At 42.5% G+C, this 27,930-nt stretch overlaps 1 protein-coding gene across 2 annotated transcripts; it reads left to right on the top strand.

Moving 5' to 3' along the window:
- Positions 1–478: 478 nt before the first annotated feature.
- LOC111951847 (suppressor of fused homolog) lies at positions 479–16,670 on the top strand. 2 transcript variants are annotated; one of them, XM_023970099.2, is made up of 12 exons: positions 479–850; positions 1,490–1,624; positions 6,152–6,288; positions 8,687–8,829; positions 8,964–9,049; positions 9,163–9,235; positions 9,396–9,549; positions 11,888–11,990; positions 12,515–12,649; positions 12,921–13,059; positions 13,149–13,217; positions 16,437–16,670. In XM_023970099.2, the coding sequence occupies exons 1-12, from the start codon at positions 699–701 to the stop codon at positions 16,524–16,526; spliced, it is 1,416 nt and encodes a 471-aa protein (XP_023825867.1). In that variant the 5' UTR covers positions 479–698; the 3' UTR covers positions 16,527–16,670. The 2 variants fall into 2 exon arrangements, with proteins under 2 accessions (XP_023825867.1, XP_023825866.1); XM_023970098.2 differs by having other exon boundaries at positions 9,393–9,549.
- Positions 16,671–27,930: the final 11,260 nt, after the last annotated feature.

Below are 27,930 nucleotides of genomic sequence, written 5' to 3'. Positions count from 1 at the left end.
AAGAGTAGTGTTAACCCTGGGGTCCTGGCTAAATTACCAATCTGGCCCTCATGCCACCATGGCCACCTATTCAACTCCAGCTTCCAATTGGCTCATTCATCACTTCTCCTCCCACCTGTAACTCTTTCCCAGGTCTTTGCTTTAAAAGATAATACTTATTTTCACAGTCAATTTACATTGGAAATAACTCTGTATTGGAAACAAATATCATATGTGGCATAGGTGAGAAAATAACTGCAACTTAATACACACACACACAATATGATACATTTCAATACGATCAAAAACTGGGGATAGTTTTTAAATCCTTCAATCTTGCTCTTAAACAGGTTCTAACATATTGATTGACAATTATTTAGCCAAACACAACTCTGTATTTGGATCMGCCTACCAAAAACTGGCACTTTGATTGGATTAAGCAAATGTCACTCAAGGCGTTCCTCCCTTACATTCAACAGCTCCAACCAATGAGGGAAAGTTTTCATAGGTGGAGCGAGCAAAAAGTCACGCAGTTGAGTAGGGCAAGGAACAGGGGGCCGATAGTAAAAAAAAAATATTGGAAGCAATATCAACAAAAACAAAAAATACAGGGACTGTTTCATCAACCAACAGTAAACCAAGGGACCCTTTCTTATCTTCGCGAAGAAAGTAATTTCTGTCGCCCTTTCAGGTATTACCACATAAAAAAAAAAGCTGGGATGGACGAGGTGCGGCCTATCAACGGACCAGCAGCAGCCCCTGGGCTGGCGTCAATCTTCCCCCCGGGTCTGCAGGCAATCTACGGGGAATGCAGGCGCCTCTACCCCGACCAGGCCAACCCCTTACAAGTTACAGCCATTGTCAAATACTGGTGAGGAGATGGCTKACGACGTCTTATTATGGATACATTTCTTTGCAACAACGTCGGATTCCTCGAAAGCTAGCTAGGCTAACTTSGATTGCAATGTTGTTAGTTACGTTAGCTAACATAATATTTTTTATTTTACCTTTATTTAACTAGGCAAGTCAGTTAAGAACAAATTCTTATTTTCAATGACGGCCTAGGAACAGTGGGTTAACTGCCTGTTCAGGGGCAGAACGACAGATTTGTACCTTGTCAGCTCGGGGATTTGAACTTGCAACCTTTCGGTTACTAGTCCAACGCTCTAACCACTAGGCTACCCTGCCGCTAACATAATATATGTTGAAAACGCTACGGTTAGTTACCTAACTTGCTAGCCAGAGAAAACATTTTGATGTGATTGCTCTTTATGGTTGACCAAATTACCAGTGAGGAATGGGGCTGGAGAAATGTAACATTAAACACTAAACGCCTACAGAGGTTGTATACAAACAATGGTGTGTAAATCGCCTCATATTTTGGATTGTGAGTGAAACTATTAGATAGTTGTCCTAAGCTTATTAGACATTAAATAATCAATGGTTATATAATTATTTAAAATGGGAGTAAATATTGCAGATCGCACTTATCAGTGGTGTGTCTCTACAGGTTAGGGGGTCCTGATCCATTGGACTACATCAGTATGTACCGTAACGTGGGCTGTGCAGCGCAGGATGTACAGGAGCACTGGCACTACATCAGCTTCGGACTCAGTGACCTGTATGGAGACAACCGAGTACATGAGTAAGTATAGTACGTCAGGTTAAAGCTCCATCAGACCAGGTTACTAAGAACACACACACATGATTTGTGCAGCTGTTGTTAACTTATTTTCACTCCTTTGTATCATCCTGCAGAATCAACATTGAGACACTGACACCTCCACTTGTATTTTTCTTGTTCCTCTAAAGCAGTTATGTCAAGCCAACCGCTTTCACCCCCATTTGTAGTGTTCTTGATTAGACTTGCCAGCGCTGAACATATTATTTTCTGTTATATAAATTACACAACTTTCCCCAGGTCTAGAAAGACCTCAGGAAAGTGGTGTAATTTAAATAAAACCAGAGAGGAAGAGGTGAACTTTAGGCTGCTTTGGTGAATTTGCGAGGCATACAAGACGAGATACAGATTACCAAGACATAGGCGTATCACGGTTCTTTCTGCCTGCCCCCTCTTTCTCCCTTGTGCTGGCAGCATCACATTAGTGGAAACCAAGACCYTTCTCTGGSKAGGCCTGATTGTCGGGGACAATTTTAGCTGACCTGAACCTATTTCTCCTACCCTGCTGCGTAAGTTCTCCTAACCTGCTACAAAAAGGCAATTATGCTACTCAAAACTGGGAGACCCGTCCTCAGAATAGTCTTGGTTTCCAGTAATGCAATACAGCCTCACGCTGGCCCACCTGTTCTTTCTCTTCGCTAATGATGCCGAGTGTGTGTGTTCAGTTTTCGGTCTGTTGCGTTTTAGAATTTCCGAGCCTATTCATTGATGATAGGCCCTGCTTTACTGAAGTTGCAAGACATTAAAAGCCAAGAAATTCGGATCAAATCTAATTTGCATAATACATAATGTAAAAATCTGACTAAAACAATCTCCCCCTCCGGGCTTAGACTCTTAAGTATTGATTGCTAGGCATACAAATAAGATTATTTCTTAATACGTTTGAAACAAGGTCTAGTTGTGGCTGCAACCGGACTAGATCGTGAATGACTCTTGGCAGAATGCTTTGCTTGACTGCCGTGAGGGTGAAAAGTAGCCTGACGACTCGTACCGTCGTTCGCTACATACTGCTGCAGAGAAGAAAGTAACGTCTGTGGCATAGCGTTTGGCCGGAGCCTGGGTAACCAGGCAAGGTGACCATCAGTTGTTCGCGAACTGCAGCCCCCCAAACGATGAGTTTGAGTTTGTTAAGCAGAGGCTGTGTACAATGCCTTCGGAAAGTATTCAGACCCCTTGACTTTTCCCAAATTTTGTTACTTATTCTAGCCTTATTCTAAAATGTGCCTTAAACAAGTTTGTTACGAAAGTTCACATGTTCTAGAAGGCATTTCTGCCAAAAAACGCATTTTGCTAAAAAAAGTTTACCTTCAAATGGTACTCCTGTGAAGTAGTGACGCGCGACATACACCTAGTTTCCTGAAACAAGTCAAATTTTGTTATGGTACAGCCTTATTCAAAAATGTATTTTCCTCAGCAATCTACACAGAATACCCCATAATGACAAAGTGAAAAAGGGTTTTAGAAGTGTTTGCAAATGTATTAAAAATAAAAAAACATGACAGCCCGCTTGGAGTTTGCCAAAAGGCACCCAAAGACTCTCAGACCATGAGAAACAAGATTCTCTGGTCTGATCAAACCAAGATTGAACCCTTTGGCCTAAATGCCAAGGGTCACGTCTGGATGAAACCTGGCACCATCCCTACGGTGAAGCATTGTGGTGGCAGCATCATGCTGTGGGGATGTTTTTCAGGGACTGGGAGACCGGCAAAGATGAATGGAGCAAAGTACAGAGAGATCCTTGATGAAAATCTGCTCCAGAGTGCTCAGGATCCCAGACTGGGGCGAAGGTTTACCTTCCAACAGGATAACGACCCTAAGCACACAGTCAAGACAACGCAGGACTGGCTTCGGAACAAGTCTCTGAATATCCTTGAGTGAACCAGCCAGTGCCCAGACTTAGATCTAACATCTCTGGAGAGACCTGAAAATTGCTCTGCAGCAAAACTCCCCATCCAACCTGACAGTGCTTTGAGGATCTGCAGAGAAGAATGGGAGAAACTCCCCAAATACAGGTGTAACAAGCTTGTAGGTCATATCCAAGAAGACTTGATGCTGTAATCACTGCCGAAGGTGCTTCAACAAAGTACTGAGCAAAGGGTCTGAATTTTATTTTTGATACATTTGCAAACATTTCTAAAAACTRGTTTTTMGTTTGTCATTGTTAGGTATTGTGTGTAGATTGATGAGGGGGGGAAAACAATTTAATTACATTTAGAATAAGGCTGTAACGTAAAAAAATMTGGGGAATGTATAGGGATCTGAATACTTTCCGAAGGCACTCCCATGCTTGTTCAATGAACCATAAAAAATTAATGAACATGCACCTGTGGAACGGTTGTTAAGACACTAACAGCTTACAGACGGTAGGCAATTAAGGTCACAGTTATGAAAACTTAGGACACTAGAGAGGCCTTTTTACTGACTCTGAAAAACACCAAAAGAAAGATGCCCAGGGTCCCTGCACATCTGCGTGAATGTGCCTTAGGCAAGCTGCAAGGAGGCATGATGACAGCAGATGTGGCCAGGGCAATAAATTGCAATGTCCGTACTGTGAGACGCCTAAGACAGCGCTATAGGGAGACAGGACGGACAGCTGATTGTCCTCGCAGTGGCAGACCACGTGTAACAACACCTGCACAGGATCGGTATATCTGAATATCACACCTGCGGGACAGGTACAGGATGGAAACAACAACTGCCTGAGTTACACCAGGAACACACAATCCCTCCATCAGTGCTCAGACTGTCCGCGATAGSCTGAGAGAGGCTGGACTGAGGGCTTGTAGGCCTGTAATTGTAAGGCAGGCCCTCACCAGACATCACAGGCAACAACGTCGCCTATGGGCACAAACCCACCGTCGCTGGACCAGACATGACTGGCAAAAAGTGCTCTTCACTGACGAGTCGCGGTTTTGTCTCAACAGGGGTGATGGTCGGATTCGCGTTTATCGTCGAAGGAATGAGCGTTACACCGAGGCCTTACTCAAGATGGAGGGTTCGTCATAGTCTGGGGCGGTGTGTCACAGCATCATCGGACTGAGCTTGTTGTTATTGCGGGCAATCTCAACGCTGTGCGTTACAGGGAAGACCTCCTCCCTCATGTGGTACCCTTCCTGCAGGCTCATCCTACATGACCCTCCAGCATGACAATGCCACCAGCCATACTGCTCGTTTTGTGCGCSATTTCCTGCAAGACAGGAATGTCAGTGTTCTGCCATGGCCAGCAAAGAGCCCAGATCTCAATCCCATTGCGCACATCTGGGACCTGTTGGATCGGAGGGTGAGGGCTAGGGCCATTCCTCCCAGAAATCTCTGGAAACTTGCAGGTGCTTTGGTGGAAGAGTTGGGTAACATCTCACAGCAAGAACTGGTAAATCTGGTGCAGTCCATGAGGAGGAGATGCACTGCAGTACTTAATGCAGCTGGTGGCCACCACAGAGAGACTAGGTTAGTAGTACAGTGGTACCCAAACATGAGGCCCCGGAGAGAATCTTTCGTCTTTCATCTTTTCAAACACATTAGTAACTTGTTTCTCTTCAAATGGGTATAGAATACAATATTTTAAAGTCAACTAAGGGCCTGTTACACTGTCAGAATTCACTACCATGTCATTGTGTTGGGACAGCCTGTGGGACCTAACATTTTGTGAAATATAAAGACAATGTATATATAAAGACAATTTAATATTATTATCATGTACACTGAACAAAAATATAAACGCAACATGCAACAATTTCAAAGATTTTACTGAGTTACAGTTCATATAAGGAAATCAGTCAACTTCATCATTACTGACTTATCACTCATGTATGTAGTGAAACATGTATTATTGAGTAGATGAATAGTGTTTCTTTTTATTAGGTTGTGGTGATATACTGCCTTCTGGTGGCGACTAGAAACAATTGCATAATAGGAACTATTACATATTGATGGTCCTTGTAAATAAATATTAGTGCTTTGAAAAAGCGAACCCTGTAAAATGCACATGACTGGAGTTGATGCGCAAGGAATCAATTATTTTGGAGTAGACTCTTCACCACTACGTTACCATCGTTAACAGTTGGAAAAATGACAGAGGAAGGCGAATACTTTGAGAAGTTAAATGACAATGAAATTTAAACTTTGCGCGGTGGAATTGATGTACAGTAATGGTAGTACAGGTGCAATGTTTAACTATTTGGAAGAGACCCAAACCGTTGCTGGCAACAGCGCCGCTGCATTATGAATTCATGTGTAATTTTACGAATGTTCTTATAGTTTAAACGTTAAGAACCTTTTTCATTTGTCACATCCCTAGTCGAGTAATGGAATTAAGCTAAAGGGAAGGCTAATCTGTATTGGGTTTGTGTTGTTGTGTTGACTCATGGTCAAATAAGGACGGCCCGGGGTTTGTTTGTTTTTTGAGCGGAAGACACACACATGCACACCAGAAGAGAGAGGTGGGTTAGACAGCTTGAATTAAGTGTGTGTATTCCATATGTGTATTGTCAGGTTTACAGGTCAGGAAGGCCCCAGTGGCTTTGGCTTTGAGCTGACGTTCAGGCTGAAGAGAGAGGTGGGAGAGACCGCACCCCCTACCTGGCCGGCTGAACTCATGCAGGGCCTGGCCCGCTACGTCTTCCAATCAGGTAAGAACGCAGGCTCTGTATGTGTGTCTAGTGTGGAAGGGATTTAGTCATTAGAGGAAGGTTAGGAGACGGTAGTTATCTACCAATTATAATCCAGGCGCTCGGACCTTTTTGTTACTCTCCACCACACACAGCACAGAGGGCTCTGCTACCCCCATATTGAGATTTTGGCGCATGTCAATATTTGTAACCTTATGTCACTCTACGTCAGTGACGTTTCGCTTATGGAGAGCACTCCAGCTTCCAATTGGCTCTTTCAACCACTTGCTTCTCCACCGCAACTTCCTCATGTAGCCTGTAAAAGAGAATGTGTTCTCAGTCAGCTTACCTGGTAGAATAACGGCCAAATAGAAGTAAATGCCGGGGACAAGTGGCCGGGTGACCTTTAATGCTGGCAAACTTAAATCCGTTTTACCTCATTTCTATCAGCATGTCACGTGCAACCAGAGGGGGGAAAAAACTCTAGACCACCTTTACTCCACACACATAGATTTTTATTTTATTTTTGTTTTACCRTTATTTAACTAGGCAAGTCAGTTAAGAACAAATTCTTATTTTCAATGACGGCCTAGGAACAGTGGGTTAACTGCCTTGTTCAGGGGCAGAGCGACAGATTTGTACCATGTCAGCTCGGGGATTRGATCTTGCAACCTTTCGGTTACTAGTCCAACGCTCTAACCACTAGGCTACGCTGCCGACCATAGATGCATACAAAGCTCTCCATTTGGCAAATCTGCCCATGATTCTATCCTCCTTAAGCAGGAAGTACCAGTGACTRGCTCAATACGGAAGTGGTCAGATGACGTGGATGCTACACTACAGGACTGTTTTGCTAGCACAGACTGGAATATGTTCCGTTATTCATCCAATGGCATTGAGGAGTATACCACCTCACCCATGATTGGCTGAGATGAGTGYGCTGGACATGCCGAGAGATGAGTTCGGATTGGTCTGCCATGTWGCACGCTTCTGTCGATAACATGAGCTAGTCGGTARYTGTAGGTAATCCTTTTTAACGCAGCTTTTTTTGAAAGTTATCACATAGTACAACTGCATAAGGGTTGCTCTCCACTTTCAGGAGGACCGAGTTTTGAAATCAGTGGAATTAGGGTATGATAGCTAATTCTGGCGTTTGATTGTCGAAAAGACACCATAGAAGGCTGTTGTATGAAACACTTTTCGCTCTAAGGTCAACCATGGCATCCGTGATAGAGAGGGAGAAGCGTCCTTCCATGTTTACGGGTAAGATAGTCTAGCTAGCTACATTTTCATATATTACACATTTCAAATTTTGTCAAAGTCGTTTTCAAGMTAATGTACTGTTAGCTAGTTAGCTAACATTAGCTGGCTGGCTTGTTAGCTAACGTTACGTGTATGATCTGTGTAGTAATATTATTCGTATCTCAGAGCCATTTGCATTGCTACTTATAGCCTTATAGCAGATTCATGCAGGGTAGTAACGTTATGAGTTGGGATTATGGTTCATTGTTTAGCGAGCTAGCTAAATATCGAAACAATGGACTCCACTATGCAAGTAACCATTTCAATAGAATGTTCATGATGTCACTGCAACAACTGTCGATAGACGTAGCCAGAGCGAATTTACCAGCTATCTACTCCGATTTCAGAGCACTGACTGTGCAGAATAACTTTAGAATTTATGAACGCTCAACACCCGTTGAATATGGRCAGTGTCAGTAAACGTTGGCAAAAAAAGTATAATTAAATTGTTGCCAGCAGCACAGTTGCAGTCACGYACACTCTGGATAACATAAAACAGCCTAACCAGCTCTGCTAGTGCGAGTAAAATGGTCAGAGTGAGCTGTTCTGGAAGTAGCTAGCAAGCTAGCCAACTTTAGCCAGTTAGCTTGGGTGCTTGACTACTGCTGTTAGGTCTGAACGCTCCGAGAGTGAAGCGCTCTGAATTTACGAACGGACGATCTGACAACGCTCTTAGTTTTCGAACGCCCAGAGCACACCCAGAGCCATTTTCTGGAAAGTGAGGTTACAAGTTTATCAACTTTCAAAGCAGAATTACTTTCCCATTGTTCCTCAACTGTAGTGTATGATATACCATGTTCTAGCTTTGAGTCTCTACTTTTATCCAATGTAAAAAATAAAATAAAATGTTTAAAATGTTGCTACATAAGGCAGAATCGAGCCGGTCGGTCACAAATCTGGAAAAAGTAAAGGGCTCTGAATACTTTCCGAATGCACTGTATACACACACTCCCTTTTTCCCTCACTTTTTCTCCTATCATTCTTACCATCAGACTGAAAGAAAAGTCTGATGGTCCTTTCTCGTTTGCTGTTAGACTACTGATGAGAAAACTGTAACGTATTTTCCAATATATCACAGAGTAGTCTTTCACATCCATGTCTCTCCTCTTTCCTGTAGAAAACACATTTTGCAGTGGAGACCACATATCGTGGCACAGTCCCCTGGACAACAGTGAGTCTCGTATCCAACACATGCTGCTCACTGAGGACCCCCAGATATCGCCGGTCCACACACCCTTCGGCCTAGTCAACTTCCTGCAGGTGAGCTAATCTAGCCCAAGGCTCGCCGGTCTACCCCCTCAACTCCCTCCGTTGAGTCTATAATGGCCTTCTGTGTGTGTTCTTTTACCCTCTTTCTTTTTTTTCTGTGTGTTAACTCCCTCTCCTCTCTGTAGATTGTGGGTGTGTGTACAGAAGAGTTGCAGGCGGCCCAACAGTGGAACGGCCAGGGAATACTGGAGCTTCTCCGAGGGGTCCATGTGTGAGTTTGAAATATGAGATACCTCCCTGCCCAGACTACCAGTCTTATTTCACATTAACCCAGTGTGACCGAGTCCATGATTCTCTTTTCTCCTCCATGCCGTCTGTGTTCAGTGCCGGAGGACCCTGGTTGATAACTGACATGAGGAGAGGAGAGACCATGTTTGACATCGACCCGCATTTACAAGTAAGGCTTTGATGAGTTACTTTTGTGTATTAATTCAAATTGTATTTTCATTTAAACAGCGCCACCTGCTGGTTCAGTCCCCACAATGTGTTTGAGTGTGCGTTAATGTGTGTGTGGGCTAGTGTTAAGGTTTGCGTGTGTGTTTGCTCATCCTAAGCAGGAGCGTGTGGACCAGGGTATAGAGACAGAGGGATCCAACTTGAGTGGCGTGAGCGCAAAGTGTGTGTGGGACGACCTCAGCCGACCGTCCGAGGATGAAGAGGACAGCCGCTCCATCTGTATAGGCTCTCAGCCACGAAGACTGTCGGAGAAAGGTATAACACACACACACACCTAACTTATATCCCAATACAATTCTAATGGGCATAGATCTGACCTGGGTTGTGTCAGTTAGGATCACCACTTTATTTTAAGAATGTGAAATGCCAGAATAATAGTAGAGTGATTTATTTCCGCTTTTATTTATTTCATCACATTCCCAGTTGGTCAGAAGTTTACATGTATTTGATAGCATTGCCTTTAAATTGTTTAACTTGGGTCAAACGTTTTGTGTAGCCTTCCACAAGCGTCCCACAATAAGTTGGGTGAATTTTGGCCCATTCCTCCTGACAGAGCTGGTGTAACTGAGTCAGGTTTGTAGGCCTCCTTGCTCGCACACGCTTTTTCAGTTCTGCCCACAAATMTTCTATAGGATTGAGGTCAGGGCTTTGCGATGGTCACTCCAATACCTTGACTTTGTTGTCCTTAAGCCATTTTCCACAACTTTGGAAGTATGCTGGTCATTGTCCATTTAGAAGACCCATTTGCGATCAAGCTTTAACTTTCTGACTGATGTCTTGAGATGTTGCTTCAATATATCCACATAATTGTACGTCCTCATGATGCCATCTATTTTGTGAAGTGCACCAGTCCCTCCTGCAGTAAAGCACCCCACAACATGATGCTGCCACCACCGTGCTTCACGTTTGGGATGTGTTCTTCGGCTTGCAAGCCTCCCCCTTTTCCTCCAAACATAACGATGGTCATTATGGCCAAACAGTTCTATTTTTGTTTCATCAGACCAGAGGACATTTCTCCAAAAAGTACGATCTTTGTCCCCATTGCAGTGCAAAAGTCTTTTTTATGGCGGTTTTGGAGCGGTGGCTTCTTCCTTGCTGAGCAGCCTTTCAGGTTATGATGATATAGGACTCATTTTACTGTGGATATAGATACTTTTGTACCTGTTTCCTCCAGCATCTTCACAAGGTCCTTTGTTCTGGGATTGATTTGCACTTTTCGCACCAAAGTACGTTCATCTCTAGGAGACAGAACGCGTCTCCTTCCTGAGTGGTATAACGGCTGCGTGGTCCTATGGTGTTTATACGTGCATACTATTGTTTGTACAGATGAACGGGTACCTTCAGGCGTTTGGAAATTGCTCTCAAGGATGAACCAGACTTGTGGAGGTTACAAAAAAAATTCTGAGGTCTTGGCTGATTTCTTTTGATTTTCCCATGATGTCAAGCAAAGAGGTACTGAGTTTGAAGGTAGGCCTTGAAATACATCCACAGGTACACCTCCAATTGACTCATGATGTCAATTAGCCTATCAGAAGTTTCTAAAGCCATGACATCATTTTATGGAATTTTCCAAGCTGTTAAAGGCACGTCAACTTAGTGTATGTAAACGTCTGACCCACGGAATTGTGATTACAATAAGTTAAATAATCTGCTTAACAAGAAATTTGTGGAGTGGTTGAAAAACGAGTTTTAATGACTCCAACCTAAGTGTATGTAAACTTCCGACTTCAACTGTACAGACACATACATACGTGCATGCATGCATGCATACAGTGCCAGTCAAACGTTTGGACACACCTACTCATTAAATGTTTATTCTTTATTTTTACTATTTTCTACTTTGTTGAATAATAGTGAAGACATCAAAACTATGAAATGACACATGGAATCATGTAGTAACCAAAAAAGTTTTAAACAAGTTAAAATATATTTGAAGTAGCCACCTTTTCCTTGATGACAGCTTTGCCACACTTTGGCATTCTCTCAACCAGCTTCACCTGGAATGCTTTTCCAACAGTCTTGAAGGATTTCCAACATATGCTGAGCACTGTTGGTTGCTTTTCCTACTCTGCGGTCCAACTCATCCCAAACCATCTCAATTGGTGAAATAGCCCTTACACAGCCTGGAGGTGTGTTGGGTCATTGTTCTGTTGAAAAAAAAATGATTGTCCATTAAGCGCAAACCAGATAGGATGGCATATCACTGCCGAATGCTGTGGAAGCTATGCTGGTTAAGTGTGCCTTAAATTCTAAATAAATCACTGACAGTGTCACCAGCAAAGAACCCCACACCATCACTCCTCCATGCTTCACGGTGGGAGCCACACATGCAGAGATCATCCGTTCACCTACTCTGCGTCTCACAAAGACACGGCGGTTGGAACCAAAAATCTAAAATTTGCACTCATCAAACCAAAGGACAGATTTCCACCGTTCTAATGTCCATTGCTTGTGTTTCCTGGCCCAAGCAAGTCTGTTCTTTTTATTGGTGTGGTGGTTTCTTTGCAGCAAATCTATTGCTCCTTACGGAGTGATTTTGTGTCCTAATGTTGCTGTATGTCCAACAACTAACCCAATGGTTTGTCCACTGCAGATACCGAGCAGATCAGAGAAGCCCTGAGGAAAGGKCTGGAGTTCAACACCAAAGCAGCACTACCCCCTATCAACTCCCAGAAACAAGGACACGACAGGCCTCAGTGAGTACATACCCACGCAGTGCAGCTGCTGTTTACTCACTTTCCCACTCTAAATGTTCATTCTGAGTCAGCATTGAGGCACACACACACCACTCTTGTTTTTCTCCTTCCTCTCAAGCGGTGATGTCACATCAACAGCTTTCACCCCCTCCTTTGTAGTMTTCTCTAGAGTAGACTATACACATGCATACACCTCCCCTTAACCCAGCCAGAGACCACGCCATGAGACCCAAGTGTGCACACAGTATTGGGACATTGAACAACACATGATAGGTGTATGAAATTGTATGTGGTAGAGTTCGCCCCCTGGTTTCTRCGTAGACAAACAATGGCCATTTGCAGCGCCAGCAGTATCACAGGTAAGAGAAAGACGAGATGAGGGGTTAGGTGCTTATGCACATGTCCAGTTCCACAGCAAACTCATTCACACACTTTATAGGGAGCTACACGCCACCATGGGACTTGTTTCCCCTGAACGTAAAGTGGTCATTTAAATCTCTTTCTGACTCCCCTTCTTTCTCTAGAAGTCGTAAGGACAGTCTGGAGAGTGAGAGTTCGGCGGCCATCGTTCCTCACGAGCTAGTTCGTACCAGACAGCTGGAAAGTGTTCATCTGAAATTCAACCAGGAGTCAGGAACACTGCTGCCCCTCTGTCTCAGGTACACACACACACACACACACACACACACACTGGAGTTGGGGGTGAGCCTTGGTCTTCCCACATACATACAGATTACATAAAACAAGACCAGGGTCATCTGAGCCCTTTGTGTGTGTGAAAGCGGGTGAGATTGGGAGTGGCGTGTGAGAGAGAGAGAGAGAGATGAAGGGTGAGAAGAAGCAGGTTCTCCAATCGAGCAGACTTCTTACATACAAGTATGTATTCAGTGACGTTTAATGATTGTTGTGCTGGTCATCTTCCATGCTTAGGGGTCGTTTGCTCCATGGTAGACACTTCACCTATAAGAGTATAAATGGAGACACGGCCATCACCTTCGTATCCACTGGAGTGGAGGGGGCCTTTGCTACTGAGGAACACCCGTACGCAGCACATGGACCCTGGCTACAGGTAAACACACACTGGCTCCTGGTACACACACAAACTGCCTCAAGTGCATACTTGCTGCATGTACTTATGTTACCATATCTCCTCCTCAGATATTGCTGACTGAAGAGTTTGTTGAACAGATGCTTGGAGACCTATCGGAGCTCAACACTCGAGAGGAGGTGAGGGAAACACCTTTTACCATTCTTTACAGGGGTAATATAAAGAATGGAGTGGCTGCGMATCCGAGTTCTSTGGAACCCTCTTCCCGACAGCTGAAGGTACAAAYCTTCTGCGCATGTGTGGGATTCTCTACTTTACGCACAGCACACTCTGCTCTACTCGTTCGTCTGCTCAGAGAACAGGCTACTCTGTGTGATGAATTGAGAATGGTGTTTGTTTAATCAAGTTAGATCAAAGCTCAATCAATGTCTACGTGATCAACGATATTATTCTACACGAGGATATAATACAATATAACAATATACTGTAAGACAAAAACACCACATTTTCTTGGGAGATTTATGGATTGTGCGACTGGTTGCATTCTTCTTTAATGTGGCCAAAATTCAACTGTGCACTAGTGTAGGCAAAATACAGTGRCTTCAGAAAGTATTCATACCCCTTGACTTATTCCACATTTTGTTGTTYCAGCCTGAATTCAAAATGGATTAAATWAATWWAAWTTTRCCACTTATCTACACACAATAACCTATAATGACACAGTGAAAATGTGCWTTTAGAAACTGTAGCAAATGTATTGAAACTGAAATATCTAATTTACATAAGTATTCAGTCAGTACTTTGTAGAGGCACCTTTTGCATTCATTACAGCTGTGAGTCTTTCTGGTAAGTCTCTAAGAGCTTTCCACACCTGGATTGTGCAACATTTGCCCATTTAAAAAAAAAAATATATATTATATAAAATCTTAAAGCTCTGTCAAATTGGTTGTTGATCATAGCTAGAAATACATTTTCAGGTCTTGCCATAGATTTTCAAACGGTTTTAGTCAAAACTGTATTGTGGCCACTCAGGAATATTCACTGTCTTCTTGGTAAGCAACTCGAGTGTAGATTTGGTCTTGTGTTTTAGGTTATTGTCCTGCCGAAAGGTGAATTGATCTCCTGGTGACTTGTGGAAAACAGACTGAACCATGTTTACCTCTAGGATTTTGTCTGTGCTTAGCTCCATTCCGTTTCTTTTTTATCCTGAAAAACTCCCCGGTCCTTAACGTGATACAGTCACCACAGTTACCACTATGCTTGAAAATATGGAATGTGGTACTCAGTTATGTGTTATGTTTGGTGCAAATCCATTACAACACTTAATGTTCAGGACAAAAAGTCAATTTCTTTGCCACATTTTTTGTTGTTGCAGTATTACTTTAGTGCCTTGTTGCGAACAGGATGCATCTTTTTGAATATTTGTATTCTGTACAGGCTTCCTTTTCACTCTGTCTAATTAGGTTAGTATTGTGGAGTAACTACAATGCTGTTGATCCATCCTCAGTTTTCTCCTATCACAGCCAATAAAATGTTTAAAGTCACCATTGGCCTCTCAGGCAACTGAGTTAGGAAGGACGCCTTTACCTTTGTAGTGACTGGGTGTAATGATCACCATCCAAAGTGTAATTAACACAATTAATTACGCCAAAGTGTAATTAACACCAACAGCAAGAGATATTCAATGCCTGCTTTTAAATATTTTTTTACCCATCTACCAATAGGTGCCCTTTGCAAGGCATTGGAAAGTCACCCTGGTCTTTGTGGTTGAATCTGTGTTTGAAATTCACTGCTAGACTGAGGGACGGTAACAGTTATCTGTATGTGTGGGGTACAGAGATGAGGTAGTCATTCTGAGATCATATTGAACACTGTTATTGCACACAGAATGAGTCWGCAACGTATTATGTGACTTGTTAAGCACATTTRTACTCCTGAACTTATTTAGGCTTGGCATAACAAAGGAGTTGAATAATTATTGACTCAAGACTCCTCCATGCTTCACGGTGGGAACCACACATGCAGAGATCATCCGTTCACCTACTCTGCGTCTCACAAAGACATGGCGATTGGAACCAAAAATCTCAAATTTGGACTCATCAAACCAAAGGACAGATTTCCACCAGTCTAATATCCATTGCTTGTGTTTCTTGGCCCAAGCAAGTAAATTCTTATTTTTATTGGTGTCCGTTAGTAGTGTTTTTTTTTGCAGCAAATCGACCATGAAGGCCTGATTCACACTGTCTCCTCTGAACAGTAGATGTTGATGAACTCTGTGAAGCATTTATTTGGGCTGCAATGTCTGAGGCTGGTAACTCTAATGAACTTATCCTCTGCAGCAGAGGTAATTCTGGGTCTTTCTTTCTATGGCGGTCCTCATGAGAGCCAGTTTCCTCATAGCACTTGATGGTTTTTGCGACCTGCACATGAAGAAACTTYCAAAGTTATTGAAATTTCCCAGATTGACATAAGGAAATAAATTCCACAAATTAACTTTTAACAAAGCACACCTGTTAATTGAAATGCATTCCAGGTGACTACCTTGTGAAACTGGTTGAGAGAATGCCAAGAGTGCAAAGCTGTCATCAAGGCAAAGGGTGGCTACTTTGAAGAATCTCAAATATGAAATATTTTGATTTGTTTTACACTTTTTCTTGCTTACTACATGATTCCATATGTGTTATTTCATAGTTTTGATGTCTTCACTATTCTACAGTGTAGAAAATAMTAAAAATAAAGAAAAACCCTGGAATGAGTAGGTGTGTCCAAACCTTTGACTGGTACTGTATATACATTTGCAAACATTTCTAGGAACCTGTTTTTGCTTTGTCATTATGAGGTATTGTGTTCAGATTTGGGGGGGGGGGGACAATTTAATATATTTTTGAATAAGGCTGTAACATAACTAAATGTTGAAAAAGTCAAGGTCCTGAATTCTTTCCGAATGCACTATAATTCAAATCAACACTCATAAATGCACATTTCCATGAAACTGATTGAGGTCAAAAGTTTGGTATGCAGATGCTGCATGGACGTTTCACCAGTAAAACTTGGAGAATTATCACTCACGATTGACGGTGAGAAATGTGAAGGGAYGGTGACCATGAACATGTGTGCATAAAGTAGAGGTAAAGAAATGCATGCYCCGAATGTGATTAGGATCTCTGGCTCTTGGGAAGGCTTCCGGGGGGGGACTACCTATGGATCTGCATCCTCGGCCTATAAAGAAGCTGTTCTGTAATATTACGGTTGCAAAATTACAGAAAAGTTCCTTGATTTTTCAGAAATCCTGGTTTGAGGATTACGGTAATAAGCAGGGAAGGAAAAACCCTGCAAAGTTTTTGGAATCTTAACTTTGTTCTGGGTCTGTCYTTAAATGTTTTGATTCCTCCTTCCAGACCAAGTTACCGAAGGAATATAGCTGGCCAGAGAAGAAYCTGAAGATCTCGGTCCTGCCTGACTCTGTGTTTGACAACCCTCTGCAGTGAGACTGGGATCCACTCCTCTTTTCAGAATACTCTGGACCTCCTTACACAGTCAGTTCCTATGGATGGACCTGTTCACCCAGCCTTTAAATGTGTCATGTTCATTAGGACAAATTGTAGCAAAATGTTTTGCAACAGAATATGAAAGCAAGTTTTTATTTTTTTATATTGGACATGTTCAGATAGTAGCTCCTGTAACACACACGTTTCGGACATTTATCTCTCATTTTGTGCCTACTGAACACAACCATGCTCTTTTCCAGGGGCTCTGGTCTGCCTTGTATACCCAGGGCGAGAGAACCTGACCCAGKTACTGCAGGATGTCTATCACATCTTCCTTTGACTGTAGACTGTTACTGCCTTCTGTCCAACCCACCTTTTTCTACTGGGTTTTTCAAACCTTTAGAAACATCTGTAAATGTTCTGGAAACCTGTTTCTCCAAATAGCTGCCTTGTTAGATGAGACGTGGTTGCCATGCCTTGTGAATGGGTCAAATGTCTAGTTATGAGACATCCACTAGAGTCGATAAGTTTGTAACACAAGCAAAGATGCAGTGTCAGTTGATTTAGTTCAAACATATGTTTGTTTCAGTGYAATTTTGTTTATTTCAATGTGTTCATGAATGTCGCTAATTATAACCGGTYAGGTAAAAAATMATGAAAAACTATACCAAATCGATTCATTTTTAATTGTTGATCATCTCCTTGCCGTTATCGTTCACCTGATGAGATCTTATTTTTATTTTGTCTGGGCAAGAAAAGTTTGACCCCTGGCAAAGGGTGCCATTTTGGATGCCGACTCTGTGAAAATCAATCAAACCACATAATCCTCTCATTCTATTGTGTCTGTCAAATCTTAGTTCTCCCTCTTTGCCAAGAGAGACCAATTATTTTATTGAGTAATATTTTTTTGTGTTTATTGTTTTCCCTTCATTTGATTTAGATCAAGATTACTCTATTCTGTGACTTGCTCATGAAATGTATTGCTAAAGCTKTACAACGACTATCAGTGGAAAGATGGTCTTTGTAAGAGTTTTTARAAGGGCTGAGAGAGAGTGAAACACGGGAGAGTGTATCAGAGAACGTCCCATGTGGCCACACAAAGTTTAGTATAACTTTCTCACTGATTAACAGTTACTGTATTGTGTTTCTTGTCCTTAATTGAATCAGAGTTGATAGAACTCACGCTAATTCCCCCATCTCTGTGTTTGTTTTTAGGAGGCCAATAGAACTTGTCAAACCCTTGGTCGACTCCACGTTTCTGATCAATACTTTCTTGGGAACTCATTCTTTTAGTTTTGATACCAAAGCCAAAACTTGTGATACTTTGTCCTTTTATCACTGTCACAATGCGTGTCCTCAACTGTTACATGAATTGTGTTCTCGTAGATTGACTCTCGCTGCCGTTTCAGTCTACCAAGGCCTTCGTGTTTAGACTCCATGTATTGTCTAGACCATCCACTGCCTACTGCTCCTGTATTTTAATGTACATCGGTTTCAATCAAGGGCCTCGGTCTTCATACAGCATCCCCGATATCTCTAATGCCACGACTGCATTCCARAGCTAGATAGTCAACATGAGCTAAGTAACTCTTTCTTCTCTTTCTACAGTGGCCTCCTGTTCACTATGTATTTTACTATGTCTTTCTGTTTTTATTCCTGAGTGAAAATGTAAAAGAGCTTTTTATTAGGGCATTTTTGAAAGGTGAGTTTTGTAGTACTGTTATTTTATAATGAGTGAATGAATTACTGAACTGCCTGTTTCTATGTAATCACAAGTGCATTAAACGTAAATGTACATTAAAGTCAGTGGTTTTTGGTCTAATGGTCTATTGACATACTACGGTGTAAATAAATGGAAGARATGCTCCGGGAGCTTTGGTGACTACAAATTTTAAAAAATATATATATTTTAAAATAAGAGTGATAGCCAGCAAGATGCATCCACTGTAGAGCGAGAGAGGGAGCAATAACGTGGTGCACATATCTACACGTGATGAAGTATGCAATTTTCGGTAACCGCTTTTGGGCACTACTTTCAGAATGACTGGCTGAGAAGTATCCAAAAGTACCGGTGAATCTCTTTAATTGTTTCCATATATTGAATATATAATTAGATCTGTAGAAAGGTGTATTGAATATTTTGGTATTGTTTTGACATGGGAGATTCTCAATTGGGCAAAAGTTCATCCTCTGTCAACGACTCCGTCCTCCTTTACTTCATGACTGGGAAACCAATGAGTGGTCTAGGAGGGTGTCAATTGGCTAAAAGGTGAATGGAGGAGTMTCCTCCTTGCCTCTTCCTGCCGAGGAAGCACAAGAGAGTCCTTCGTGGAAGAGTTTTGAAATCTGCCACACCCTTTGAATCAGCTCCTGTTTTGTCCGAGGAGAAAAGCATCCATATATTTAAAATAAGTAGCATATAGTTTTTATCTATAAAATGTCTAGCACAACTAGCTACATTTGTTTACTACTTTACACATTTATTTTGGGATTCCACCCCTGTAAATGTCATTTGCATGATGACCCGCTAGTGAAGGATTTCCTCTTACATTTCCTCTCCTCGATTACCTTTGAACTTTTTCCYAAGGAGGATGGAGGAGTTGAGAAAAAACAATTGCGAATCTACCAATGATTTCCTCTGTAGTATTCTCACCTTGAAGAGACGCTCTGATACATGCAGTGGTAGGCCTACTTAGGAGTGGTAGGCCTACTCCATGCAGTGGTAGGCCTACTCCACCCCCCTGGGTATCATAATGAGAATCTGGGATGAGTTGCCCCAGAGCCATATATTGTCTGATATTTTGCAGATGAGTTGTTACTTTAAAGGGTAACTCCCAACCCCGATTTCAGACTTTGCCCAACACCTTAAAACAAAAAAGTCATGCATTCAGGTGAGAAGTTGTCGGTGGGTGTAAATGACACAACAAATACCGGCTGTTCCACTGCGAGGTGGAGCAGGTGGTTGGCGTTTTTGGGGGGTATAATATTTATGCCTCTAACTTTCTCACTCATCATAAGTCACAATTCATTCAGGATTATATGTTTTTCTGAATTAATTCAAAATGAAAACCTGAAATGTCAAAAACTATTCATAGACTCTGTGTGCATAGACTCACTCTGTGTGCAATAATATTGTTTAACATGATTTTTGAATGACTACCTCATCTCTGTACACCACACATACAATTATCTGTAAGGTCCCTCAGTTGAGCAGTTCACCCACCCCTCACAGTTTGAGAGCAGTGCTTTCTCTCYCTGTATCCAAATCATAATTAAAACATTTGATAAATTATCCAACCCAAATTTATAATGACAGTCCTTAGTGSTTTACTTTGAGTCTATCACTCGAATTCAAGCCCCTCTACCTAGCACACATCATCACGGTTTCAATGTACATTTACAAATGGGACCATATMWTACCGGTAATAACTCTTCTCATTTACAGCCCCCATTTGTCCATGTTTTCCTGTTGCGAGTGGCATGGTAATGAAAGATCGGTATCTCAATGCATTCTTAGTATAAATGACTATGAATTTCTCAGTGTGCATTCCTCCTAAATAAACCTGACACCCCAACTAAACAATTACGGGCACGGTTGACCACCRCCCTCTTCTCCCGGCACTTATCCTTCTAGCGTGTCTTCATTGGTTCTTCTTCAGATAGAGTTACAGTTGATCTTCCCAACGACACACATGTAACTTTTGCCTGTCACATTTGATATTCAAATAAATTATAAATAAATAAGTTTTTTCCAAGTACACGAGTCTCTCACCTGAGCAACCACCATCATTCTGTCTGGTCTATTTTTACACCAGTARGCCAGCAGTATTATACAAGTTTGAATGTGATCTCTCTCTCTATGCTCACTCCACATTCACGGTCTCAGGATTCATGGCGCACTCCTGCCGCACGTACCCAGGTTTATGGCTCGGACTCAGGTCACAMGTAGGAGTGTTAAAAGTCACTGTCGTATTGAACGCCTTTGTCGCTCTTTCTTCAARCGGTTAGGGAGGGTTTTGAGGTTCACACACTGTTCGTGGTCAAATGATCCCTTCCATGAATTAAGACACCATCTGACGCCARCCTTGCCATWACTTGAGAGAGGACAGAGCAAAACAACAGTTMAAGACACTTCTGAATCTGGAWATCCAGATRGTCCATTCACTGTATGATAAATMATTACATTCCCAATTTTCTTAATACCATTATCTCTAAGACATGTCAAAGAGCATAACAACATACTGTTGAAACCATTTTCAAAATTAGTTCATACGCCCTTATTTTACTGGCGACCTCTCTGAAGAGTTACCAGATCAGGGAGTTAAAACTTCAACCCCTCGGGGAAATCCCAACAATCCAGCAGACCCAATCTGGTGAAATTTGTATCGAAACAAAAATGAAATCAGCAATACACATATCACAATCCATTTGGAGTAACTGTCAACCCTTACCCTTAACATATATTTTTCCTTCTATATGCAGACTGAACAAAATACATTTGTGTTTTTACCAAAGGGCCAGGGCTCCAGGGAACTGGTAATTTCCCCTTTGAACACATGATTCACATCGTGATTCAAAAACAAACAACACTGTTAACTAAAAAATAAACAAATTAGAATAACCAATCAACTTAGAAAAACAACTGTTGATAACTCCATAAGGAAATAATGGTATCCCGTAAGGTAATGGTGAAATAGACTAGAGACTGATGTCACTCCTTCATATTATAATTAAATCCCACCTGACTCGATCATTTCTAGCGAGGTTGATCAGGCATCACCAGAAATTCAGGACACAGGTCATTCAACACCATTAGGTATTTTCTTTCACTGTTCTTCAGAAACCATTTACAAACATTTCCATCATTCTACYTYKACAGTTTAAAACCAAATTGAAAAGACCCCACACAATAAATCCCACGGTATTAACGCCAATAACAAATATTCATAACTGGTGAGTGGTGTGTGCATGCTGGTGTGTGTGTGTGTGTGTGTGTGGTAAACCATAGGTCAAAAACATACACACGAACAGGCCTTACTTATCTGGGAGCCCCTTCTACGGACTAATCCGGGGACTTTTCTACTTATAAAACGGCCTAATATCACTAACTGCTCTCCCCAAGACCATAGTCTCAGGAAACATTCCAAAGAGAGATAATGAATCCCCCTCTTCTTCTGGAAAAGAAAGTGTACATTTCGTTAGCATTCACTATGCTACATCTTAATCAGCAATCCAAAAGTATTAATTATAAACCAAACATGATAARGGTAAATCCACTGTCKTCACTCCAATCATTAAACGTTTGTTTTAATCCAGCCCATCGTTTATGTATCTCTTATTTGGCATGTACCACCCTTTAGACTCGGTGGCGAGATAATGACGCCTTCACTGGTCTCTTTTCCCCATGATTCTCCATATCCACCGCAACACATTGCTCTTCATGTTCATGAACTAAAAAAATGTAAAGTTCATTTTAGGTTTGGTAACCCCAATGCTAATTTCTCGTGACCCCTTCTCCCTTTCGTCCATTCTATAAATCTATTTCAGAGTAAGACTTAAAACGTAAATCTATTTCATAATAAAACAACATAACATGTCTCACGAGATTAAAACCCCCCCAAGGTTTTCTGAGTTTGCAAGGAATGTTTGGCCAGAAAACAAATTAAAATTACCTCTTTAGAATTAATTTACCTGGCATTACGCATAGATTCTTCAAGACAAAATACTTTTTCCTGAGGCAATTTTAGCAGCAATTACAGCCACAAGTCTTCTTGGTTATGACACTACAAGCTTGGCACACCTGTATTTGGGGAGTTTCTCCCATTCTTCTCTGCAGATCCTCTCATGCTCTGATGTTAAATCGGTTTCAAGTCCGGGCTCTGGCTGGGCCATAAGGACATTCAGAGACTTGTCCCGAAGCCACTCCTGCGTTGTCTTGGCTGTGTAATTAGGGTCATGTAATGTTGGAAGGTGAACCTTCGCCCCAGTCTGAGGTCCTGAGCCCTCTGGAGCAGGTTTTCATCAAAGATCCCTCTGTACTTTTGCTCCGTTCATCTTTCCCTTAATCCTTACTAGTCTCAAAGTCACTTCCGCTGAAAAACATCCCCACAGCATGATGCTGCCACCACCATGCTTTACCGTAGGAATGGTGCCAGGTTTCCTCCAGACGTGACGCTTGGCATTCAGGCCAAAGATTTCAATCTTGGTTTCATCAGACCAGAGAATATTGTTTCTCATGGTCTGAGAGTCTTTAGGTGTCTTTTAGCAAACTCCAAGCGGGCTGTCATGTGCCTTTTACTGAGGAGTGGCTTCRGTCTGGCCAGTCTACCATAAAGACCTGATTGGTGGAGTGCTGCAGAGATGGTTGTCCTTCTGGAAGGTTCTCTTATCTCCACAGAGGAACTCTTGAGCTCTGTCAGAGTGACCATCGGGTTCTTGGTCACCTCCCTGACCAAGGCCCTTCTCCCCGATTGCTCAGTTTGGCCGGGCAGCCAGCTCTAGGAAGAGTCTTGGTGGTTTCAAACTTCTTCCATTTAAGGATGATGGAGGCCAATGTGTTCTTGGGGACCTTCAATGCTGCAGACATTTATTGGTAATCTTCCCCAGATCTGTGTCTCGACACAATCCTGTCTCAGAGCTCTATGGACAATTCCTTCGACCTCATGGCTTGGTTTTTGCTCTGACATGCACTGTCAACTGTGGGACCTTATATAGACAGTTGTGCACCTTTCCAAATTATGTCCAATCAATTGACACAGGTGGACTCCATTCAAGTTGTAGAAACATCTCAAGGATGATTAATGGAACAGGATGCACCTGAGCTCAATTTCGAGTCTCATTGCAAAGGTTCTGAATGCTTATGTAAGTAAGCTAATTCTGTTTTGTTTCAATACATTTGCAAAAATGTCTTTAAACCTGTTTTCGCTTTGTCATTATGGGGTATTATGTGTAGATTGCTGAGGAAATGTTTTTATTTCATCAATTTTAGAATAAGGCTGTAACATAACAAAATGTGTAAAAAGTCAAGGGGTCTGAGTACTTTCTGAAAGCACTATATATTAGTGTTTGTAGTATCTTAAGAGTCTTCTTAGATTGATGACACCGGACACGTAAGTACGGTTTTAGTATTTAATTGTAACTTAGAATAACATCCCCTTATGCACCTGGCGTAAGCTACCAGAGGCTTTTTTCAAGCATGGTTATATATGGCAGACACAGAAAACGACTACGGATAGCGGAAAGCAAACCCCCGTCTTGAGTCAATACTGCCATATATTGGTAAAGATAAATATACCAGGTTACTACAGTTTTTTATTGAAAAAATTTCCTCCACTTTGACATCAGAGTATTTTGTGTAGATCGTTGACAAAAAATGACAATTACATCCATTTTAATCCCACTTTATAACACAACAGCATTTGGAAATAGTCAAGGGGTGTGAATACTTTCTGAATCCATTCAGTGGCCCGTTTATTAGGTACACCCATCTAGTTGGACCCCCTTTGCCTCCAGAACGTTCTGAATTCTTTGGGGCATGGAAACATTGTTCAATTAGTATCAAGGGACCTAACGTGTGCCAGGAAAACATTACACACACCATTACACCATCGCCAGGCAGGATCAACCAACATTACACACACCATCAACATTTACACCAGGCAGGATGTTGGCATAGACTCATGCTGCTTATGTCAAATCCTGACTCTGCCGTCAGCATGACACAACAGGAACCGGGATTCATTGAACCAGGGGACGCTCTTCCACTCCTTAATCGTCCAGCGTTGGTGATCGCATGCCCACTGGAGCCGCTTCTTCTTGTTTTTAGCTGACAGCAGTGGAAACCGGTGACCAACGAGTTGTGCTTTCCCGAGAAGCTGTTCTGCACACCACTATTGTACTGTGCCATTATTTGCCTGTTTGTGGCCTGCCTGTTAGCTTCCGCGATTCTCGCCATTCTCCTTCGACCTCTCATCAATTAGCTTTTTCTGCCCACAGGCCTGCCGCTGACTGGATGTTTTTTGTTTGTCACGTAATTCTTGGTAAACCCGAGACACTTGTGCACGACAAGCCCAGGAGCCTGCCATTTTTTAGATACTGGAACCGGCGCGCCTGGCACCGAGGATCATACAACACACTCAAAGTCTCTTAGGTCACTCGTTTTGCCTCATTCTAACGTTCATTCCAAGAGTAACTTGATGCCTAACTGCCTTCTTTATATAGCACACTACAGCCACGTGACTCACTATCTGTAGGAGCGAACCGTTTTCATGAACATGGTGGTGTACTTTATAAACTGGCCACCTAGTGTATACACTGAGTATACTAAACATTGAGGGCACCATCTCTTTCCGTGATATAGACTGACCAGGTGAATCCAGGTGAAAGCTATGATCCCTGATTGATGTCACACATTAAATCCACTTCAATCAATGTAGATGAAGGGGAGGAGACAGGTTGAAAAATGATTTTTAAGCCTTGAGACAATTGAGACATGGATTGTGTATGTGTGCCATTCAGAAGGTGAATGGGCAAGACAAAAGATTTAGGTGCCTTTGAACGGGGTAGGTGCCAGGCGCACTGGTTTGTGTAAAGAACTGCAACGCTGCTGAGTTTTTCATGCTCAACAGTTTCCAGTGTTCAATGACTATGTACAAGGGGGCAGCAGTCTCTAAGGTGCAAGGTAGAGTACCGGGTAGTAGCCGGCTAGTAATTTAGTCAAAGGTTCAGGGCAGGGTATGACTGTTAAGCAGCCTGATGGCCTGGAGATAAATAGCTTCTATCAGTCTCCTGGTCGCGGCTTTGATTCACCTGTACTGTCTCCGCCTTCTAGGTGTTAGCGGGGTGAACAGGCCGTGGCTCGAGTGGCTGAGGTCTTTGATGATCTTCTTGGCCTTCCTGTGACACCGGGTGCTGTAGATGTCCTAGAAGGCAGGCATTGTGCCCCCGGTGATGCGTTGGGCTGAACGCGCCACCCTCTGGAGAGCCCTGTGGTTGTGGTCGATGCAGTTGCCTTACCAGGCGGCGATACGGCCCGACAGAATGCTCTTGGAGTTTGCATATTTTTTTATGTAAATGTCAGATCTACACCGATGCATCGAGAAATAAAGCATACTGAGTGTGTCATTATAGTAGCGGTGGTTCGTGAAATTAGTAATCTGATATCTAAAGACTCATGTTGGTTCTCAAGCTTTAGCTCAGTGGGCTAACAAGGTCTAGAGAAACAAGTTCAATACCGGTCGATCACATGTGTCTGATCAAGCATGTCTGCATGTTTGATCAAATGCACATCCTTGTCCTCATCCTGATAATGTTTATCGTCATCAATTCAGAAACAGGTGACTGCTGTCTGCTCATTTGACAAACAGGCATTTTCTCTCAATCACTTAACAAGACAGTTCTTGCTCATATCTATGTGGCATTATCTCTGGTTAGGGGGAGGGGGTTGAGACAGTCAGAGGATACAGCTGGACTACCTCATGTAATTTATTCCTCTGTCTTTCCTCTTCTAAACCGTACCACCCTCCATTCTTCTGACCATAGTCCTGGTAGAAGTTAATTTAACCCAACATCCAGGTTCAGCTTTACCTTCCCCGATACTAACCTTAACCATCAGAGGGGGAAATGCAATACTGACCTTAGATTAGAGTCTATGGAAATTTGTGAAAACTTCACTTTCTTCTGAGCATTGCCCCATCACCCCAGTGCCATGAGTTAGGGTTGGTGATGTCATCAGTCAAACAGGAAGTGGTGACTGTGTGTGGGTGTAGGCCTATGTAGCAACAGGATGTTATCTGGTTCATTCATGTCTGCCCCTGACCCCTCGGGACTACTCAGACTTTATGAATWAGGAAATGGGGGACAAAAGGTTGCACTCCCACACATACAGACACACATTTTTAAGAAGGTGACACGTCAAGACTGCATAGCGACACTCCTCCCTCCTCTCTCTTTCTTTTCTTGGATTTCTACGGAAGGGAGTGTCAGTCGTCACCCCTACATCCCCCACCCCTATATCCATCTCTACATCCCTCTCCTCCTGGTTCAAGTCATAGGAATGTTGGCCCTGAACCTTGCCCTACATCCTTTGCCCATTCCTTTCTCCTTTTCACATTCTCTCTCTGGCCAGCTGTGTAGAACAGGGGCCAGCAGTATCTCTGAGAGGAGTCTACTCCACACATACACACACACACACACACACACACACACTAGAAACCCCATTCAAACTTTAAAATGTGTAGACCGATCCGGATGAAGTTGCTTGTGTACAACTTTCTGATAAGTAGACAGCGCTCTGCGTTTTGTGGCATTCAGAAGACAAGACAAAAMATTTAAGTGCCTTTGAACYGGGTATGGTACCAGGCGCACTGGTTTGTGTCAAGAACTGCAACGCTGCTGGGTTTTTCACACTCAGCAGTTTCCCATGTGTATAAAGAATGGTCCACCACCCACAGGACATCCAGCTAACTTGACACAACTGTGGGAAGTATTAGGATCAACATGGGCTCGCATCCCTGTGGAACGCTTTCGACACCATAGAGTCCATGCCCCGACGTATTGAGGCTATTCTGAGGGCAAAAGGTGTGGGGGTGCAACTCAATATTAGGAATTTGTGTATAGACAGTATATGAACAGGAAATGTGTGTACAAAAGTAGTTATATAGGATGAGCCATGACTAGAATACAGTATATACTATACATATAAAGTGGGTAAAACAGTATGTAAACATTATTAAAGTGACCAGTGTTCAATGACAATGTACATAGGGCAACAGTCTCTAAGGCGCAGGGTAGATTATCGGGTGGGAGCCGGCAGGTAACCGTGACTAAGGTTCAGGGCAGGGTACTGGGTGGAGGCCGGCTGGTGATGACTGTTTAACAGCCTGATGGCCTGGATATAGAAGCTGTTTATCAGTCTCTCGGTCCCAGCTTTGATGCACCTGTACTGTCTCTGCCTTTTAGATGTTAGTGGGGTGAATAGGCTGTGGCTCTGGTGGCTGAGGTCTTTGATGATTGTCTTGGCTTTCCTGTGTCACTGGGTGCTGGACTTGTTGGACATAAAAGACTGTAAAAACACCAGCAAATCTGTTCCAAAGTATTCCCACACATAGAGATCTCTATGTGATTGTATACAAATGTAGGCATGGTTTGAAATTATTATGTTTTAGTCAAATATATCTGTTTGGGCTAATTGTCACACAACACAATGCCACAGATGTATCAAGTTTTTACAGAGCATACAATTAGCATGCTGACTGCAAGAATGTCCACCAGAGCTGTTGCCAGAGAATTGTATGTTCATTTCTCTACCATAAACCACCTCCAACATTGTTTTAGAGAATCTGGCAGTACGTCCAACCGGCCTTGCAACCACAGACCACGTGTAATCACGCCGTGTGTAAACGCC

Source organism: Salvelinus sp. IW2-2015, linkage group LG25, assembly GCF_002910315.2.
Source record: "Salvelinus sp. IW2-2015 linkage group LG25, ASM291031v2, whole genome shotgun sequence".
Taxonomy (NCBI): Eukaryota; Metazoa; Chordata; class Actinopteri; order Salmoniformes; family Salmonidae; genus Salvelinus; species Salvelinus sp. IW2-2015.
Note: the sequence above shows the minus strand (reverse complement) of the source record. Positions and strands in the feature narration are given on the sequence as shown.